The 14,597-nt window shown below is 57.5% G+C and overlaps 8 protein-coding genes across 8 annotated transcripts; 4 read left to right on the plus strand and 4 right to left on the minus strand.

Moving 5' to 3' along the window:
• Window positions 1-9: 9 nt before the first annotated feature.
• K437DRAFT_271263 (uncharacterized protein) lies at window positions 10-693 on the plus strand (the record flags this gene model as incomplete). Its single annotated transcript, XM_013384428.1, has 1 exon — window positions 10-693. A coding segment is annotated over one exon (684 nt), but the record flags the coding sequence as incomplete, so codon positions are not given.
• A 692-nt stretch (window positions 694-1,385) lies between these two features.
• On the minus strand, window positions 1,386-3,589 carry K437DRAFT_260283 (uncharacterized protein). The gene is made up of 2 exons (XM_013384429.1): window positions 1,870-3,589; window positions 1,386-1,793 (listed from the first exon to the last, which is right to left on the minus strand). Exons 1-2 carry the CDS (start codon window positions 3,463-3,465, stop codon window positions 1,488-1,490), a joined length of 1,902 nt encoding a protein of 633 aa, XP_013239883.1. The 5' UTR covers window positions 3,466-3,589; the 3' UTR covers window positions 1,386-1,487.
• A 266-nt stretch (window positions 3,590-3,855) lies between these two features.
• Window positions 3,856-5,200, plus strand: K437DRAFT_260284 (V-snare-domain-containing protein). Its single transcript, XM_013384430.1, has 3 exons — window positions 3,856-4,359; window positions 4,452-4,783; window positions 4,984-5,200. Exons 1-3 carry the CDS (start codon window positions 4,090-4,092, stop codon window positions 5,069-5,071), a joined length of 690 nt encoding a protein of 229 aa, XP_013239884.1. The 5' UTR covers window positions 3,856-4,089; the 3' UTR covers window positions 5,072-5,200.
• A 118-nt stretch (window positions 5,201-5,318) lies between these two features.
• On the minus strand, window positions 5,319-7,128 carry K437DRAFT_296898 (uncharacterized protein; the record flags this gene model as incomplete). Its single annotated transcript, XM_013384431.1, has 5 exons — window positions 5,319-5,492; window positions 5,719-5,997; window positions 6,204-6,610; window positions 6,646-6,928; window positions 7,093-7,128. 5 exons carry the CDS (start codon window positions 7,126-7,128, stop codon window positions 5,319-5,321), a joined length of 1,179 nt encoding a protein of 392 aa, XP_013239885.1.
• A 290-nt stretch (window positions 7,129-7,418) lies between these two features.
• K437DRAFT_260286 (uncharacterized protein) lies at window positions 7,419-9,170 on the plus strand. The gene is made up of 5 exons (XM_013384432.1): window positions 7,419-7,971; window positions 8,065-8,589; window positions 8,682-8,944; window positions 9,030-9,042; window positions 9,111-9,170. The coding sequence occupies exons 1-5, from the start codon at window positions 7,848-7,850 to the stop codon at window positions 9,134-9,136; spliced, it is 951 nt and encodes a 316-aa protein (XP_013239886.1). The 5' UTR covers window positions 7,419-7,847; the 3' UTR covers window positions 9,137-9,170.
• Window positions 9,122-10,280, minus strand: K437DRAFT_260290 (Ctr copper transporter). The gene is made up of 3 exons (XM_013384433.1): window positions 9,693-10,280; window positions 9,478-9,611; window positions 9,122-9,398 (listed from the first exon to the last, which is right to left on the minus strand). The coding sequence occupies exons 1-3, from the start codon at window positions 10,130-10,132 to the stop codon at window positions 9,307-9,309; spliced, it is 666 nt and encodes a 221-aa protein (XP_013239887.1). The 5' UTR covers window positions 10,133-10,280; the 3' UTR covers window positions 9,122-9,306.
• A 283-nt stretch (window positions 10,281-10,563) lies between these two features.
• Window positions 10,564-12,411, plus strand: K437DRAFT_260291 (UV excision repair protein Rad23). The gene is made up of 6 exons (XM_013384434.1): window positions 10,564-10,702; window positions 10,839-10,991; window positions 11,079-11,316; window positions 11,392-11,519; window positions 11,607-12,174; window positions 12,255-12,411. The coding sequence occupies exons 1-6, from the start codon at window positions 10,637-10,639 to the stop codon at window positions 12,293-12,295; spliced, it is 1,194 nt and encodes a 397-aa protein (XP_013239888.1). The 5' UTR covers window positions 10,564-10,636; the 3' UTR covers window positions 12,296-12,411.
• Window positions 12,324-14,597, minus strand: K437DRAFT_67526 (uncharacterized protein). Its single transcript, XM_013384435.1, has 5 exons — window positions 13,944-14,597; window positions 13,498-13,854; window positions 13,154-13,411; window positions 12,990-13,066; window positions 12,324-12,899 (listed from the first exon to the last, which is right to left on the minus strand). Exons 1-5 carry the CDS (start codon window positions 14,579-14,581, stop codon window positions 12,424-12,426), a joined length of 1,806 nt encoding a protein of 601 aa, XP_013239889.1. The 5' UTR covers window positions 14,582-14,597; the 3' UTR covers window positions 12,324-12,423.

Below are 14,597 nucleotides of genomic sequence, written 5' to 3' on the forward strand. Positions count from 1 at the left end.
GAGGACGAGGTGGAAGAGGAGGACGAAGAGGACGAGGAGGATGTGGAGGATGAAACTGGAGAGGGCAAAGGCGAAACTCTCGATGTAGGGCCACAGAGGCGCAAGGGGGCACCCGGGCGGCCGCGCAAGTACGCCAACGACGAGGAACGAAAAGAGGCTAAGCGGCTGCAAGCGCAGTCGTACCGCGTCCTACAGCGACACAATCAGGAGCAGACGGCCAAATACCTCAAAGACCACCGGAAAGTGGAAGCGAAGTGCGAGAAGCTCACAGCTGAGAATGCGATGCTGCGGGAAGAGCTGGAACGGCTTAGGGAAGAGAATGCCAAACTGAGAGCGAACAAGTTGACGCGAGAGCTGAGCAGGGTGACGCGCTCGGCAAAGCAAAGACCTCAACAGCAACAGCAGCAGCGTGGCGGCCGCGAAAGCTCCATTCTCAGTATCGCCTCGCGCGGATCGTCTGAGAGCGCCATGTCGACCCCAAGAGAAGACAAGGAAGAGGAAACCGCAGAAGAGTCTGACTCGGGGTCAAGCTCAAGCTCAAGCTTTATCTCGGAATCAGATTCTGTCGCTGATGATGATGACCTGGGCGCGGATGCAAGCTCAATTGGGGCCCTGGCCGAGCGCCACATAGGTCCGGCTAAGCCGTTGTTGCCGACTCAAAAGCGACGCAAGATTGCGAAGGGGAGCGCGTAGCTCGCAGAATGAGTCAAAGCGCATCCGGTTGGCGAAGATGGCCAGCGCAAGAGTAACAGCGTAAGCGGTTGCAGCAACTACACTAGCCGGCACAACAGCAAGAGCTTGGCTGCTTCCTCCACTGCACACCATCTCATTTACACCACCACCTCGCCGATCGACGCGCGTGAGGATCGGATAGGAAGCAGGCATAGCCGCCGCCCAGAACAGTACATCGCTGCGTACACGATGACGCGAGCTGGGCACCCTGCATCACCTGTCCGCACGATCCGTCCGACCGATAGTTGGCGGCGTGTTCATCAGCCCACATCAAGGAGGGTCATGGGCAGGGCAAAAAATATACCTGATAGGCAAGGGGAAGATCAATTCTCCCCCTCGGACTCGCGCTTGCACGCGGACCATGACTCCAACTCTGGTTCTGATCCGAGCTCGGACTCCTCCGAGGCGTCCGACTGTTTTGTGGTTTGACGCTTCGTCTATAGCGTCACAGGCGCAGGAGCAGGGGAAGCAGCAATGCCCGTAGTTGCTTCGCCAGACACGAACAAGACCATACCGGGTCTGCGGGCCATTATCCTTGCTGCTCAACGGTACCAGAAATGAGGATGTGATTTCTGCTGAGCTCAAAAATATGCAGCTGCGATGCGCCAATTCCCAACTGGCGTCGTCTGCATTCTCTACACCAATTGTACTGCGGATTGCATGGTATACACTCGTACTGATTGATGCTTGGAACGCACAAGCTGTTCGTACTATACATGTGTATAAGTTTGTCACGATGGACGTTGAGCCGATGCTCAAACGAGCACGCCCCACTGCGCGAGGCCGATGAGCACGAGCGCGAGCGCAATGATCAGCGAACTGTAAGTGACGAGCGCGAAACCAAAGCGCGGTACGCTCAGTTGCCAGATCGAGCTGAGTGCACTGTGTACGAGAAAGATGACGACGACGCTCGTGGCGTACGTGTGCAATTCCGGCAGCAGGGGTACGCTGTGCGCATCGTCGCCATGCTGAGGGGCTTGTAAGCTTGAAGTCAATGCAGAATGCAACGGACGGACGTGTAGAGGTCCTTGACCTCGGGCCAGTGCTGCTGCGATGATAAGCTTTCGGGTGCGAGGCGGGATTTGTGGGGATTAGTAACAGCAGCAACATGTTGTGGAGGCCGACAACCGTACTCACCGAAGCACCCAGATTGAAGAGGACGCCATCGACTCGCCAGAGCAGACAGAGCGTGACGGGCACATCCGGTAATGGCACGCCCAGCGTGTCCTCCAATTCATCCCGCTGCCGTCTGCGCAGTAGCTCTTCAAATCGCTCCTCTTCAATTTCATCAGCGTCCAATTCTGGTAGCTCCGCTTCCTCCTCTTCATCTTCGTCTTCATATTCTCCTTTCCACGTCCTGCCATCAGTGTCTGCTGCTTGCACAGGGCTGGTGATGAGCTGTGCACTATGCGACGACTGCGCCTCGTCGCCGATGAGGTTTCCCACTAGGATCGCAGGCGCAGCAGCCTTGCATGGATGTGTGGTGCCTTGGTCAGCGGCCGGTGTCGCAATGGCACCAGACGTCGAAGCGGCCGCCCCGTCCGCTGCGCCGTACTGCGGTATGTCGCGGCGTGTCAATCGCGCCAGCTCATCCCTCGCATGCTGGAGTTGTGCGGACGGGTCTTCAGTGGCGGGTGCCAGCTTTGGTGATGGCAGGCTCGCGGGGATAGCGCCCGTCTCCTCGTTGCACGAAAGGTTCAAGGAGAGCGCAGCTGCGCCGTCATTTTTACCTGCCTTACCATCCCCTGTCGCGCTGCCTCGCAGAACGGTGTCCACACTTGAATCGAGCCCGCCGCGCTGCTGTCGCCCAGCAGGCGCGGGCCAACGCGGTGGTGCGCGAAGCGGCTTTGGGCTCAATGTGTTTGCCGGTGCCAGGACGACAGGCAAGATGGAAGATGATCTCAGCGGCACTTCTAGTGGCGAAGCGTAGAGCGACAGTTGCTGCAGAATTTGTACGCAGCCGATAGCCGTTTCGGCCACAGCCCAGCCGAAAGATACCCATATCGCGATGCTGAAGCGCGGGTCGCGTGCTCGTAACACAAAGGCGTCGTGAAGCCGCATAGTAGAGTAAGCGAACTCGTCTGTTGCGGCAAATGCTACATCAGCGGGCACCAGAGAATGATCAGCCACCTTTGGGTTGATGGTGGCCTCTGCGATGAAGAGCCCATAGCCGACCGCGAGGGAACAAAGCCGAAGTGCCTCAATGCACGCTGTGCGGATGAAGATGGATACAAGCGACGTGGCGATCGGGTCGATCTCTGCGTACCCGACGTGGGGGAATGCTGCAAAGTACGAGGCGATGAGCCAGCTTGCCGAGCGCAGGCTCCATGCTGCAAGCCAAGCGACGCCACCGATGAGCGACGCCGCGAGAGTCAGACCCGTGTGCAACGCTTCATCGCAGCGAGCCACGGTGTCTTCGCCCGTGCTGTTTTGCAAGGGTAGCTCGCAGGGTACATGGTGCGCTGCGAAGGCGAGGGCGATCACGAGTGAGAGTGCAGGGAGCAGGGAGAGCAGATGGCGTACGAAGAGTCGCCAGTACGAACGTCGATCGAGGAGAACAGAGCAATCTGATGCGACAAACGAAAAGTCTGACATGCCCGTCTCCAGCTCTTCGGGTGCTTCCATTGCAATATCATCGCGAGGCACTGCAAGCGGAGTATGGGCCTCCTGGTCGGATGCCGTGACCAGTGGTGCACTCTGCTGATGATATTGCTGCTGGGATAGAGCCGCCATGACGCGCGATCTCAAGCGTGTGAGCTGCGCAAAGTGCGAGGGTACAACTGGCCTAGAAGCATCTCTGGCTCCCTGCCATCCCCATTACCGCCAGTCCTGCTCTAGTGTTTGACTTATGTTGCATGGTTGATCGGCTGCACGGCCGTCCAACGATGCCCGTGGACTGTGATGCGAGCAGCACAAATCTTGAAGAGAGCTGGGCCCAAGACGATTCTGGCTAACGGAGCAGATAATCGGTTAAGGTGAGGTTTGTGACGGATTAGTTTGAGTGTGCCGCCAAGTGTTAGGGTTAGGGTTATTGTATGTTGACCTTTTCTCAACACATGCTTACATTTCACGGTGGTGCGCGTCGTCACTCATCGCAGCGCTGCGATGTCCAACACCTTTCATCCTCATGTCTCGCACCGCAACTCTCGGTCAGCCTCTGTTCATATTGAATTCATACACAAAGCGACACTGTCAGACAGCGCTCTCGATCAGAAGCCGCACCAGCTTATTTTGTCTACCGGAGGACTTCCGCATATCCTGGCTGGCCTACACTGCACGCACGGCTCAAAAAGGGGGCCGCCCATCGCATCGCAACGCAACGCTAGTAACCGCTCTGCCCGCCTTTAGTAGCCCACCATGGCGGATCTGTTCGAGTCGTACGCATCGGACTTTGCATCGCTGACCGAGTCGATCCGCAGTAAGCTGCAGCACACGGGCACAGACAATGCTACGGGGGAGGCACGCAAGGCGTCGCTCCGCCGGGCGCAGATGGAGGCCGACGAAGCGGACGAGGTGCTAGGTCAGATGGACATCGAGCTGCAGAACTTCCCACAGAGTATCAAGAGCCGGTACGCGCTCAAGGTCCGCGAAGCCAAGACGGACCTCGAGAAGCTAAAGAAAGAGATTGTACGTGTTTCACGGCGCATCATGCCCTACCTCGGCATGTCAGTCTTGTAAATACCTTGGTTCGGCTGAAATGCTTCACGTGCTTCTGGCAGAGTGGTACTCTAACCGCATTCTCAGGGAGTCGCTCAGCGTACGATCCACATGCCTTTGGTGAATCCGGTGGCGACCTCGAAGCCGGCGCCGGCAGTAACGACCCGGTTCTGCAGCGACAACGGCTCCTGCAAGGCACGGCGCGCCTTGAGGATGGCAGCCGACGACTGGACGAGAGCAATCGCATCGCACTGGAGACAGAGACCCTGGGCGCCGACATCCTACGGGATCTCCGAAGCCAACGGGAACAGATCGAAAATGCTAGAGATACACTGCGTGAGGCGGATGGCAGCATCGACAGGTCGTCTAGGACGCTGACCAAGATGATTCGTCAGTGAGTGTGCCGAACCGCCACCAGTGCTTCTACACAGCACACTCCCTGTGTGTGTAGCTTGTGATTCTTATGACTGACGATTGCCCTTGCCCCTTCCTCCCGACCCTTGTCCGTTCATACCAACTGGTCTAAATGGATGCCGTTCTAACGTACGCTCTCCGACTTGCTCTGTGATGAACCACTACGACACCCCCTCGCAGAGCAAAACGCCAAAAAATCGTCACAGCAGGCATTATCACCGTCCTGGTGTTGCTCATACTGCTTATCCTTTACAGCAAGATCTTTTGACGTACGAGCTGGCGCTTGCATGGCCCGGTTGGTCTCGGTCTCACGTTACGGACGCTATGGGTTCCGTTTGTGTATTTACTTCTCATCCTGCTGCGTCTTTTGTGCATATTCAGTGCTCTATCCCATCTCATCGCCGTGCTGTGACGGCGTTGCATTGAGACTGTATCTCTTGCGCTCCACAAACGCGCTCCTGCGTTGCTCAGGCGCCAGCTTTCGTCTGCGTCGCTTTCAACTCACCTTCAAACGATTAGGGCTTGATTTTCTTGTAGGCATGTCGGCCTGCCAGCGCCTGCTCCATCTCACTCGGCTTGTACGTCTTAGCGATGTCCGTGATGAAGTCAAAGTGGCGGCTCGTGAAGAAGGTGACGATGCACGGCGTGAGCGACGGCGAGGTCGTCTCTCCTTTGAGCACTGCCGTCAGCTGCAATACACAGCACACAGATTGGTTGACCAGCTACATACTCGCCCTTGCGTCTTCGGAAGCTGTTCCTACTTCGCAGAGGCCCCATCTGAAAGTCCAGGCATTCACGTTCGGTTCGTGGCAAATGCGGCGTTCATCGGGATGGAGATAGTGGCATCGAGCGGCAGCACGCCGACCTGCGTGACGCGCGAGCCAGGCGTTCGAGCTTCCAGGCCGTCCTGCACACCCTGGGCACGCTGGTCGCCTCGAAGACGCACTGGACGCCGGCACTGCCAAGGGTGAGCGCCTTTATCTCCTTGACCACCTCATCTGCCTGCCTGATGCTTATGGTATGCGTCGTGCTGTGTTTCTGGGCGAGTGCGATCCGGTCATCGACCAGGTTGAAGATGATGACCGTATCGAAGTTGCACGGTGTGGCGCCGGCCAATGAAGCGAAGCCCATGCCGCCGAGTTCGATGATGCAGGTGGATGTCGTGGACTTCGTGTCTGCGTACTCCACAGGAAGCTAGACATCACCGCGCGTGTCCCAGTGCGGCAGCTTATTCCACTGCACTGAGTGGCCAATCATGGTTAGAGGTTATTCACGACTGTGCCGACGCCTGCCATGTGCAACCGTTCGCCATCAACATCAGTCAAAGATGTAGACTGGATGTGACTCGGCGCTGTTCTTTGCTCTCATACAGCACATGCAGCCCCCGCGCTCAGACACACAATTTCAGCGGGCAACATGGCGTACTCGCTCATCAAGCATTGCATGAAGACGTCTGTGCGGACCTTCTTGCTGGAGCCGCCCATGTAAAAGCTCGTGCTCCCTGACGCTGACCATCTCGGTGCCGAGAATTTAGACGGGCCGCAAGTTGGACGAGGCGCAAATGCGCTGCTGGCACCGCGTAGGACAGCATCGCGACCTTGCAGCTCTGAGCCCTTGTAGTTGGGTGGGATGCAATGGATGACGCTGGCACCTCCGTGGTCGAGAATGACGGGGAAGGTGCTGGGAAGCACACCGGTCGCCACGCCCCAAGTCGATGTGGTTGTAAAGTGATTGTCCATAGACGCGGCGCAAGGGCGGCGTGTACGGTACATCGGGCTTGCGGGGGTAAGGGGGAAGGGACGAAGGTCTGCGGTGAGCAGCAGGCGGATGGGATATAGTCACCAGATGCCATGGGCTTCATCTCCACCACGACCTCGTCTGGCCTGTGGGCCTCGAGATCAATGAAGATGCATTCATACTCGAACTTGGGCTGTGTGTGGCCGCTGAGTGCAGGACGAAGACCCTTGCTTCGAGGTAGCATGAGGAAGTCATTGATTGCAGAGTTGCTTGATGGATGCTGAAATGGGGCACCGCTGTGTAGGGGTGCTGCACTGTTCTGGCTCGATGACTGCACTGCGATGAGATGGATATCACTCGCTTGCAAGGTGGAAGAGAGAGACGATGCCTGCATGGGGTGTGTGGTGAGAAAGAAAAAAAGCAAGAAAAGAAAAAATAGAAGCATTGCTTTGGGCCATTGCATCTCATTGATGGTCACACGACATCGACATTGACATTTACTGCAAGCATGCTGAGGTGCTATCAACCCCTGCTCTCTCTCTCTTGGCTCACCCACAGCAACCATTCGGGAAAGGATGCATTCGCCATAGATGCCCAGTGTGGTGCACAGGGGCGGCAGTCGCGGAGCACGCCACTCCCTGAGGGATTCAACTCTCGCACGAGAGAGGAGGGACAACATGGTAGCCCTAGTTTTTATTTCCATCGTGGGCCTCCTCGTGTGTGGTACCCGCGTCTCGCACGCCAAACCGCATCGTGCCTGCGATCACGGCTCGACTCTTCGGCTCGCGTTTTTCTCGGGCTGTGCGCAACGTCGGACTTGTCGGATCTCCATCCCATCTCGTTCAGGCCTCACTCGACGTTTGGAACCCCTCCAAAACAATGCGCATAGTATCCGCACGGTGCCAGACAGACACCTTTACTAGGAGCGAGATCCTTCTTCGTTGCAGCGTGCGGTGCACCTGCTCGTGTGACTCGACAACTGCAGAGGCTTTCACCCGGGGACCTGATGATGAGCTTTTTGAGTTCGATCTGCAATCAAAGCCAACTTGGGGCAAAAGTATTTAATACATGAAGGGTAGAGCGAGGATCTGCCATCGAATCGTTGACGTTTAGCACTTCCTTTGTCGGCTAGCCTGAGATTGCCTGCCGTGTTCATTCCGATGCTGCGCATTCCGGCACTTCAGGGCTTCCGTCGAACTTCATCAGGAGGCGCGAGCATCTTGCTTTGCCAGGCGTCCCAGCCGCACATCTATCGATCCCCAGCATCATCAGAGACATCCAACTTCAGTGCCCTCCACTCCTTGACCATGTCCGCATCCTCCTTCCCTGCGGCAGGAAAGGAGCGCCAGGAGATCAAGATCCATCAGGTTGCGCGCTCGGGCTTTGACACAAGCGGCGCTTCGGGCCTGTACGACCGTGCGAGGCCATCATGTTCGTTGGTCGTCTTCTTTCCTTCCCCCCCCCCCTAAAAATTGTGAATCGTGCTCTGACCTGGCACCCAACACCTCGTGGCTGACTTTGCAGATCCAGATGAGGTGATTGACAAGATTCTCGCGGCACCTGGGAGAGAAAGCCTGAAAGTCATCGAGCTCGGCCCGGGCACTGGCATCTCCACGGGGGCACTATTAGGGCGTGCTGCCGCTTCACAGGTTGAAAATCAGACGCCTGCGTTCAAAATTGAGCAATATCAAGGCTTCGAGCCGTCTGATGGCATGCGAGCGCACTTCCAAAAGTCTGTGCTCGACAACCTGGTACCGCGCCTGCGCGAGCTGACGCAGCAGCAGCAACTGCACGGCGGTGTGACCATCGCCGACGGTGCGTTCGATGCGTTCGCGCACAGGGCCGGCACGAACGCCAACGACCTGGTGCTCATCGCACAAGCGTGGCATTGGTGCCTGGACTTTGACGCGGCGCTGCGCGAGATTGCGAGCACCCTGCGCACGGGTGGCGTGCTGGCGCTGCTCTGGAACATCGAGGATCGCGACGCGGCTAGATGGGTCGCTAGGGCCAGGGACTGCTTTGAAGCGTACGAGGGTGGGGCGCCGCAGTGTGAGCTGACCAATCTTCCGCCTCTGCTTCGGATATGGAGGCAGACTCCCGTGCTAATGCGTTCTTTCTCCCAACACAAACCACCTGCCCAGACCGCCAAATGAAATGGAAGGCGATGTACGACGTTCCAGCTTATAGTGAGCTCTTCGAGCCTCTTCCAGAGATCCACGTCACACGTGTCATCCCGACCACGATGGAGGGCGTGCATGAGCGCGTGTTGAGCAAGAGCTACATCACGCTGCTCCCGCCCGAAGTTCAGGCAGATGTCAAGCGCGGGCTCGATGCCATTTTCGACGCTGAGGACGAGGCGCTCGGAAGGCGGTGGATCGACAAGGAGAAGGGCATTTTTGAATATGTGAGCCTTCACCTTGCTCGTTGCATTCTGCTTGTGTGTCAACCCGATGCTAATCGTCCGTCAATCCTTACTCTGCTGCATGTAGCCATATCGAACAAGTGCGTCCTGGTGAGCACCGGGCCGTCGATGGTGGAGCTTGCTGACCTCTTCCCTGTGGTGCTTGCAGGCCTGTACATGTTTGTGAAGAAATAAAACATAGAAGAATGCCTGGAATTCATACAAGTACACAAGTGGTTAAGCTACGTGCGATGGTGACTAGATGTGCAGAAGATCGTTTGAGTGGAGAAATGCGTGATGGTTGCTTGGCAAATGTCGCGACGCTGCGGCCAAGAAGTTTTGAGTTGCTGATCAATTTCATTATTTCAATGGCAAGCTGCGCCTCGATCACCGAGAAGGCTGAGCCTACTTTGCTGGGCGAGATCCCGATTGAAGAGGTAGTGGCCGAGAATAGCTCCTGCCCACGCAAGGTCGGTCAATGAGTCATCCCGATCGTTAGCGCACGCCCCATACAGTCCCCGCCGGCTTACACTTACCGAAGACGATCGCTCCGATGAGGTAAAAATTGTACGTCATGAAGACTAGCATTAGGAAGAAGGAGAGAAAGACACTGGCGCCGTAGAGTATCGACCGTTGCAGCTGTGATGCTCGTGATATGGGCAGGGGCCGACTAGACGAGTGGAGTCAGATGAAACAGCAGCGATGAGTTCCGTTAGTCGATGTTCTCTCCTGAGACAGCCATCTTACTCACATCCCTATGAGTGACTTTGCACCGCCAGCTTTACGGAGAGACTTGCCCTTGGGTTTAGAGCGATTTAGTAGGCCGCGCCCATCGCCGATAGAGGTGGAAATGTCGCTGCCCGAGGATGAGTCTGCCAAGTTGCTCGGGAGGACGCTAGCTCTTCCCCGGTGTGGCGTCCTAGCGCTTCCCGAGCTTATTGCGTCCGCGAACCCCTGATCGCAGCTGCGGATGAAGAGACGCAGCCATTCACACAGCGCGCCGAGGAAGACGATGGCGAGCACAGAGAGGATGAAGTCGCTCTGATTGCGGATCCGCCAGGAGGAAAAAACGACGCACACGTCGGCCGTCGGCACAGACCAGTCCCATATCATGACCATCTTGCACGCCGTCGGTGACATGTCCATGCCCCCGTGACCCTTGCCACCGTGATCCATACCACCGTGATCCATGTTGGACGTGGTGCAAAAGTGAGCACCTGATCGGCTCGCTCTTGCTTCCTCGAGTGCGGCGGCGGCAGTGGAAGGAGTGGGCAAATTTGGGCAAAGTGCTGGGGCATTGAAAAGTATGCTTGCTGTTAGCTTCTACTCGTATCCGGACAGGGGGGCGAGGTGAGTGGCTTCACGGTAAGTGCATTTGAATTCAAGTCAAGCGGCCGCGCTCGCTACCTCAGATCCACCAGCCGGCGAGGCGAGGATGGCGGCGGGAACACTTTGACTGCCGCACGGCAACGTTCCGCATACCGGCACGAGGCCACTGTGGTCACCAGAAGTGAATGGAATCAAATGACACAGCTTGCGTGTCGCCAACCAAATCCTCGCTTTGGAGACCAACACCCCTCATCAACAATTCCAATCTCAAGCAGCTCAAACTGCCAAAGCACGCCTTGAAGCAGCATCCTACAGAAGAAATCAGGCGATATCCACCCGCGTCATCCCCGCTGTCCTGCAGCTAAGATGCTTGTCACAGTTAAGGCCCTCACGGGCGGCAACTTCCAGGTGGATGTCCAGCCAAGCGACACGGTCAGTCCTTCGCGTGTGCACGCACACCTGCTCCTCATGGATCGTCGCAGCGAGAGAAGAGGCCATGGGGCCCTCTGCCTGTACACAAAAGTGCGCATCTGGCTGATATATTCCCTGCTCAATATGCTCCTGCCAGATCGCGGCGGTCAAGCAAAAGATCAAGGACATTAAAGGCCACCCGCTCGAGAACCAGAAGATCATCTTTTCCGGCAAGGTCTTGGCCGATGACAAAACAATCCAGGACTGTAACATCAAGGAGAAAGACTTTCTTGTCAGCATGGTGTCCAAGGTAAGGCCTTTTGCATACCAAACCAGATGAATGCAACTACTGAGTGAACTTTGCACTTCCCTCTTTTTCCCTTTGATCTGGCTGCAGCCCAAAGCACCAAAGCCGGAAGCTGCGTCATCGTCAGCGACCGCTGCCGCACCACCCAAGGCCGACGCTGAGCCAGAATCCACCTCTACCGCAGCTGGTGAACCTGCTCCTGCAGCAGCAGCGCCCGCATCATCAGAGAGTGCTGCACCCGCTGCTTCCACAGTTTCCGAGACACCAGCAGCCACAGAGTCCGGCAGTGAGGGCGCTGCGGCCTCTGCCGGCGACTCTAGCTCATTCTGTGAGGCCATCAACGGTACCGATGGGTCCCTTTGGCTGCCGCTGACCCCGCCTGGTTTCATCTGATCTGTGGCAGTGCGCGGACCCGAGCTAGAGAGGGCGATTCAGAGCATGATGGAGATGGGCTTCGAGCGGCCGCAGGTCGAGAGAGCCATGAGGGCTAGCTTTAACAACCCTGACCGCGCCGTCGAATATCTCATGACTGTGAGTCGAGAGGCGGCATGCCTCGCCTGCTTAGCCCCCGTGAGTAACGCAAAGCTGACCATGGTTTACTATTTCATCTGAGACTAGGGCATCCCTGAAGGTCTCGACCAACCTGCGGCAAGCGCCGCACCTGCGGCTGGATCTGCTGCAGCCAGCGCAGGGGCTGGAGCTGGAGCTGGGGCCGCAGGTGGGCAGGCACAGCCAGCTCGCGGAGGCAACCTGTTCGAAGCAGCTGCAGCGCAAGCGCAAGGGGGCCGACGAGGAGGAGCTGGAGCGGAAGGAGCAGGCGGACTTGGTGGCGAGGATGACGAACAAGGAGGCGAGATGATCGATCTGAGCAACCCGGCCATGCTGCAACAGCTGCGGAGTCTCGCGCAGGAGAACCCCGCGGCTCTGCAGCCGCTCGTGCAAGCGATCGCGCAGCAGAACCCGCAGCTCGCCGTGGCACTTCAGGCGAATCCTGCGGCCGTGCTCAGCCTTTTGCAAGGCATGAACGGCGGGGATGGCGGCCCTGGAGAGGAAATTGAGATCCCGTCGTTCGACAGCCTCGGCCAAGAGGATCGCGACAACATCGGCACCATCACCGCCATGGGTGTGCCACAGGACAAGGCGATCGAGGTTTACTTTGCGTGTGGCAAGAATGTCGAGCTTGCTGGTATGTCGTTGTCTGCATCTGCACACTAGGTTCCGTGTCCTTTCGCTCATCTCCCTTTTCACCTTCGCTCCGGAACACAGTCTCGTACTACTTTGAGCACCCTGACGACTTTGCAGATTAGAAAATTGCAATGTGAAGACCGCTTCTAATTTCGCGTCCGCGAATACATTACTATTTCGTTCTGTTCTCTTGATGAATAATGCACTGCTCGCTGCAACACAACCCAACACAAAAAATACATCGCACCCTCTAGTGATAAGTTCCCGACTGGACCGAATCGAAGCCCTGCGGGCACTCCTGGCCGAGTGGGCTACTGCCGCTGCGCATGTAGCAGATCTTCGCTGCGATGCACGCTGCCTCCGTGCACGTCGGTGAGCGCGGAGAGTTCCGTCCGCTGAGGCGCGTGTGCAGCGTGACGAGTTCAGGCCGCGCGCTCATCTCGTCAGTCACGGCGGCCCAGTAGGATCCGTTCAGCGGCACATCCTGCGGCCACAGGTTGTCCTCGTTGAGCTGCACCGGCGCTGTGTAGCTGCCCGCGGCGACCGACGCGCTGAAATTGCCGAATGTCGCGCGTGCAGAGTACAGCAGCGACCACACCGGTCCGTGCCCGCTATGTGGCAACGTCAGGAAATCCGCAGCTTGCGTGTAGTACTGATGGTAGTCGAGCACCTGCCAGGTCAAAGGGTCGACGTCGTAAATGCGGAAGGATGGATTCACGTTCGTGCCTGATGCGCGGAGGTGTGCGCGAAGGGTCACACAGTCAATACTTCGTAGCGGCCATGTTGGCGAGCAGCTCGACGAGCACCATAGCTTACCTGGGGTGATAGAGGGACCCATGTAAGCCACGTTCAGCGCGTCCACCGTTGCACGTGTTGTACCGTTCTTGGCGTACCTGCCGAGCGCCAGCGTATGCAAGGTTCGGCGTCAGCTTCGGGCACTCTTACCCCGGCAAACATGACAGCCTCGAACAGGGACTTACATAACGCTGAACTGATCCTCGTGCGTATGCCCAAAGAAAATACCCCTGATGGTATACGGCGAGAAGCGCTCGACAATCTGGTAGAAAAGGTTCGTGGGGTCCTTGAGGCCGTTGGTGCCAGACCACCCGGTCAAAACGTGGCCGATGATCCAGACCTTCTCATTGGCAGCTTCCGCCTTGACGAGCTCATCGGTCAGGAAACGCAGCATGTTGCTAGAGTCTGGGTTGCTCGTGTTGATAAAATTGAAGTAGTTGCCCCTGACAGGTTCAAATGGTGATAGTGGGGCCTTTTCAGTACATGCCCAATAAATACATTACGCATGGAAGCGAGCGCATATACTCACTTGTACCACATGTCCGTGTTCAGCGTGATGATCCTCAGATCATCACTGTGCTTGACCGAGTACCCTGCGTAGTGCGTCTTGACCTCCTTTAATTTTTTCGGGTCGGTGATCCAACCTTCCGTTCTGAATAGCCTTGCGACATTGTTCCAATCCCAGCTAAACTGCTTGCCGCGTCCATCTAGCAAGCTGTTAGGCGATGCAAAGTCGCTGGGAACGGAGTCGTGGTTGCCGATGGCGCTGTAGACCGGTCCTGGCCCAAGCCAGCGCGCGAAAGAGTCAAAGATTGCCTGCTGCACGTACCACACGAGCGAGCGTGTCAGGTGCCACGCCGCGCCGCTTTCGTGCGTGACCATGTCGCTGAAGGAGGGTCACACGAAAAAGGTACTGGGTCAGCTGGCTGCCTTCGCTGGTCTGTACAGCGCCACAAGATCTCATGTCCGTCTCACCCAGTGAACAAGCTGAATGCAAGCTTGTTAGACATTGCACGCTTCGCAAGCGCGCTGCGGTCACCCATTGCGCGTTTGCGGTACGCAGTTGTGTCGCTGGTGATGACCTCCTTGACGCTGCTCAGCGTGTTCGCCACGAGGCCCCAGGGTGAGTCGCACTTGTACGCGCCCCAGTACACAGCGGGCTGGCTGATGTTCTGCGGCTGCAGGCTGAGCTCCACGTTGCCGTCCGTGGTGAACGCGCTGGCAGGAGGGCCGCTGGGTGCGGTAGTGCTGTTCCAAGAGTCAGCGCGGCAGCACTGGCCGTTTGTGCAGGCCGCCTCGGCACCGATTAGGTAGCGCGGATCGAGGTGGATGTCCGAGAGGTGAGCAACGCGCTGGATCGCCGGCTTGTCCTGCGCGTCGATCACCTCGATCGAGCGGCGCTCCGCCTCGCCGCGCGCAGTCACCCATTCCGGAGTCAAGCGCGACGTGCCAGATGTGCCGAACCATTCGTCCAGGAACTGAGGTGAGAAGTAGCGTGTCGCCGGCGCCGTGCAGGCGCTGCTCGAGACAACGTTGTGGCAAATGTACTGCCCGTCGGTGCTGTCGTCACTCAGGTCGGCATACGAGATGATCTGAGCATACGCTGCTCCCATGGCCGAAGGTGCGTAC

This window comes from Tilletiaria anomala (genome assembly GCF_000711695.1).
Source record: "Tilletiaria anomala UBC 951 chromosome Unknown K437scaffold_191, whole genome shotgun sequence".
In the NCBI taxonomy this organism is placed as follows: domain Eukaryota; kingdom Fungi; phylum Basidiomycota; class Exobasidiomycetes; order Georgefischeriales; family Tilletiariaceae; genus Tilletiaria; species Tilletiaria anomala.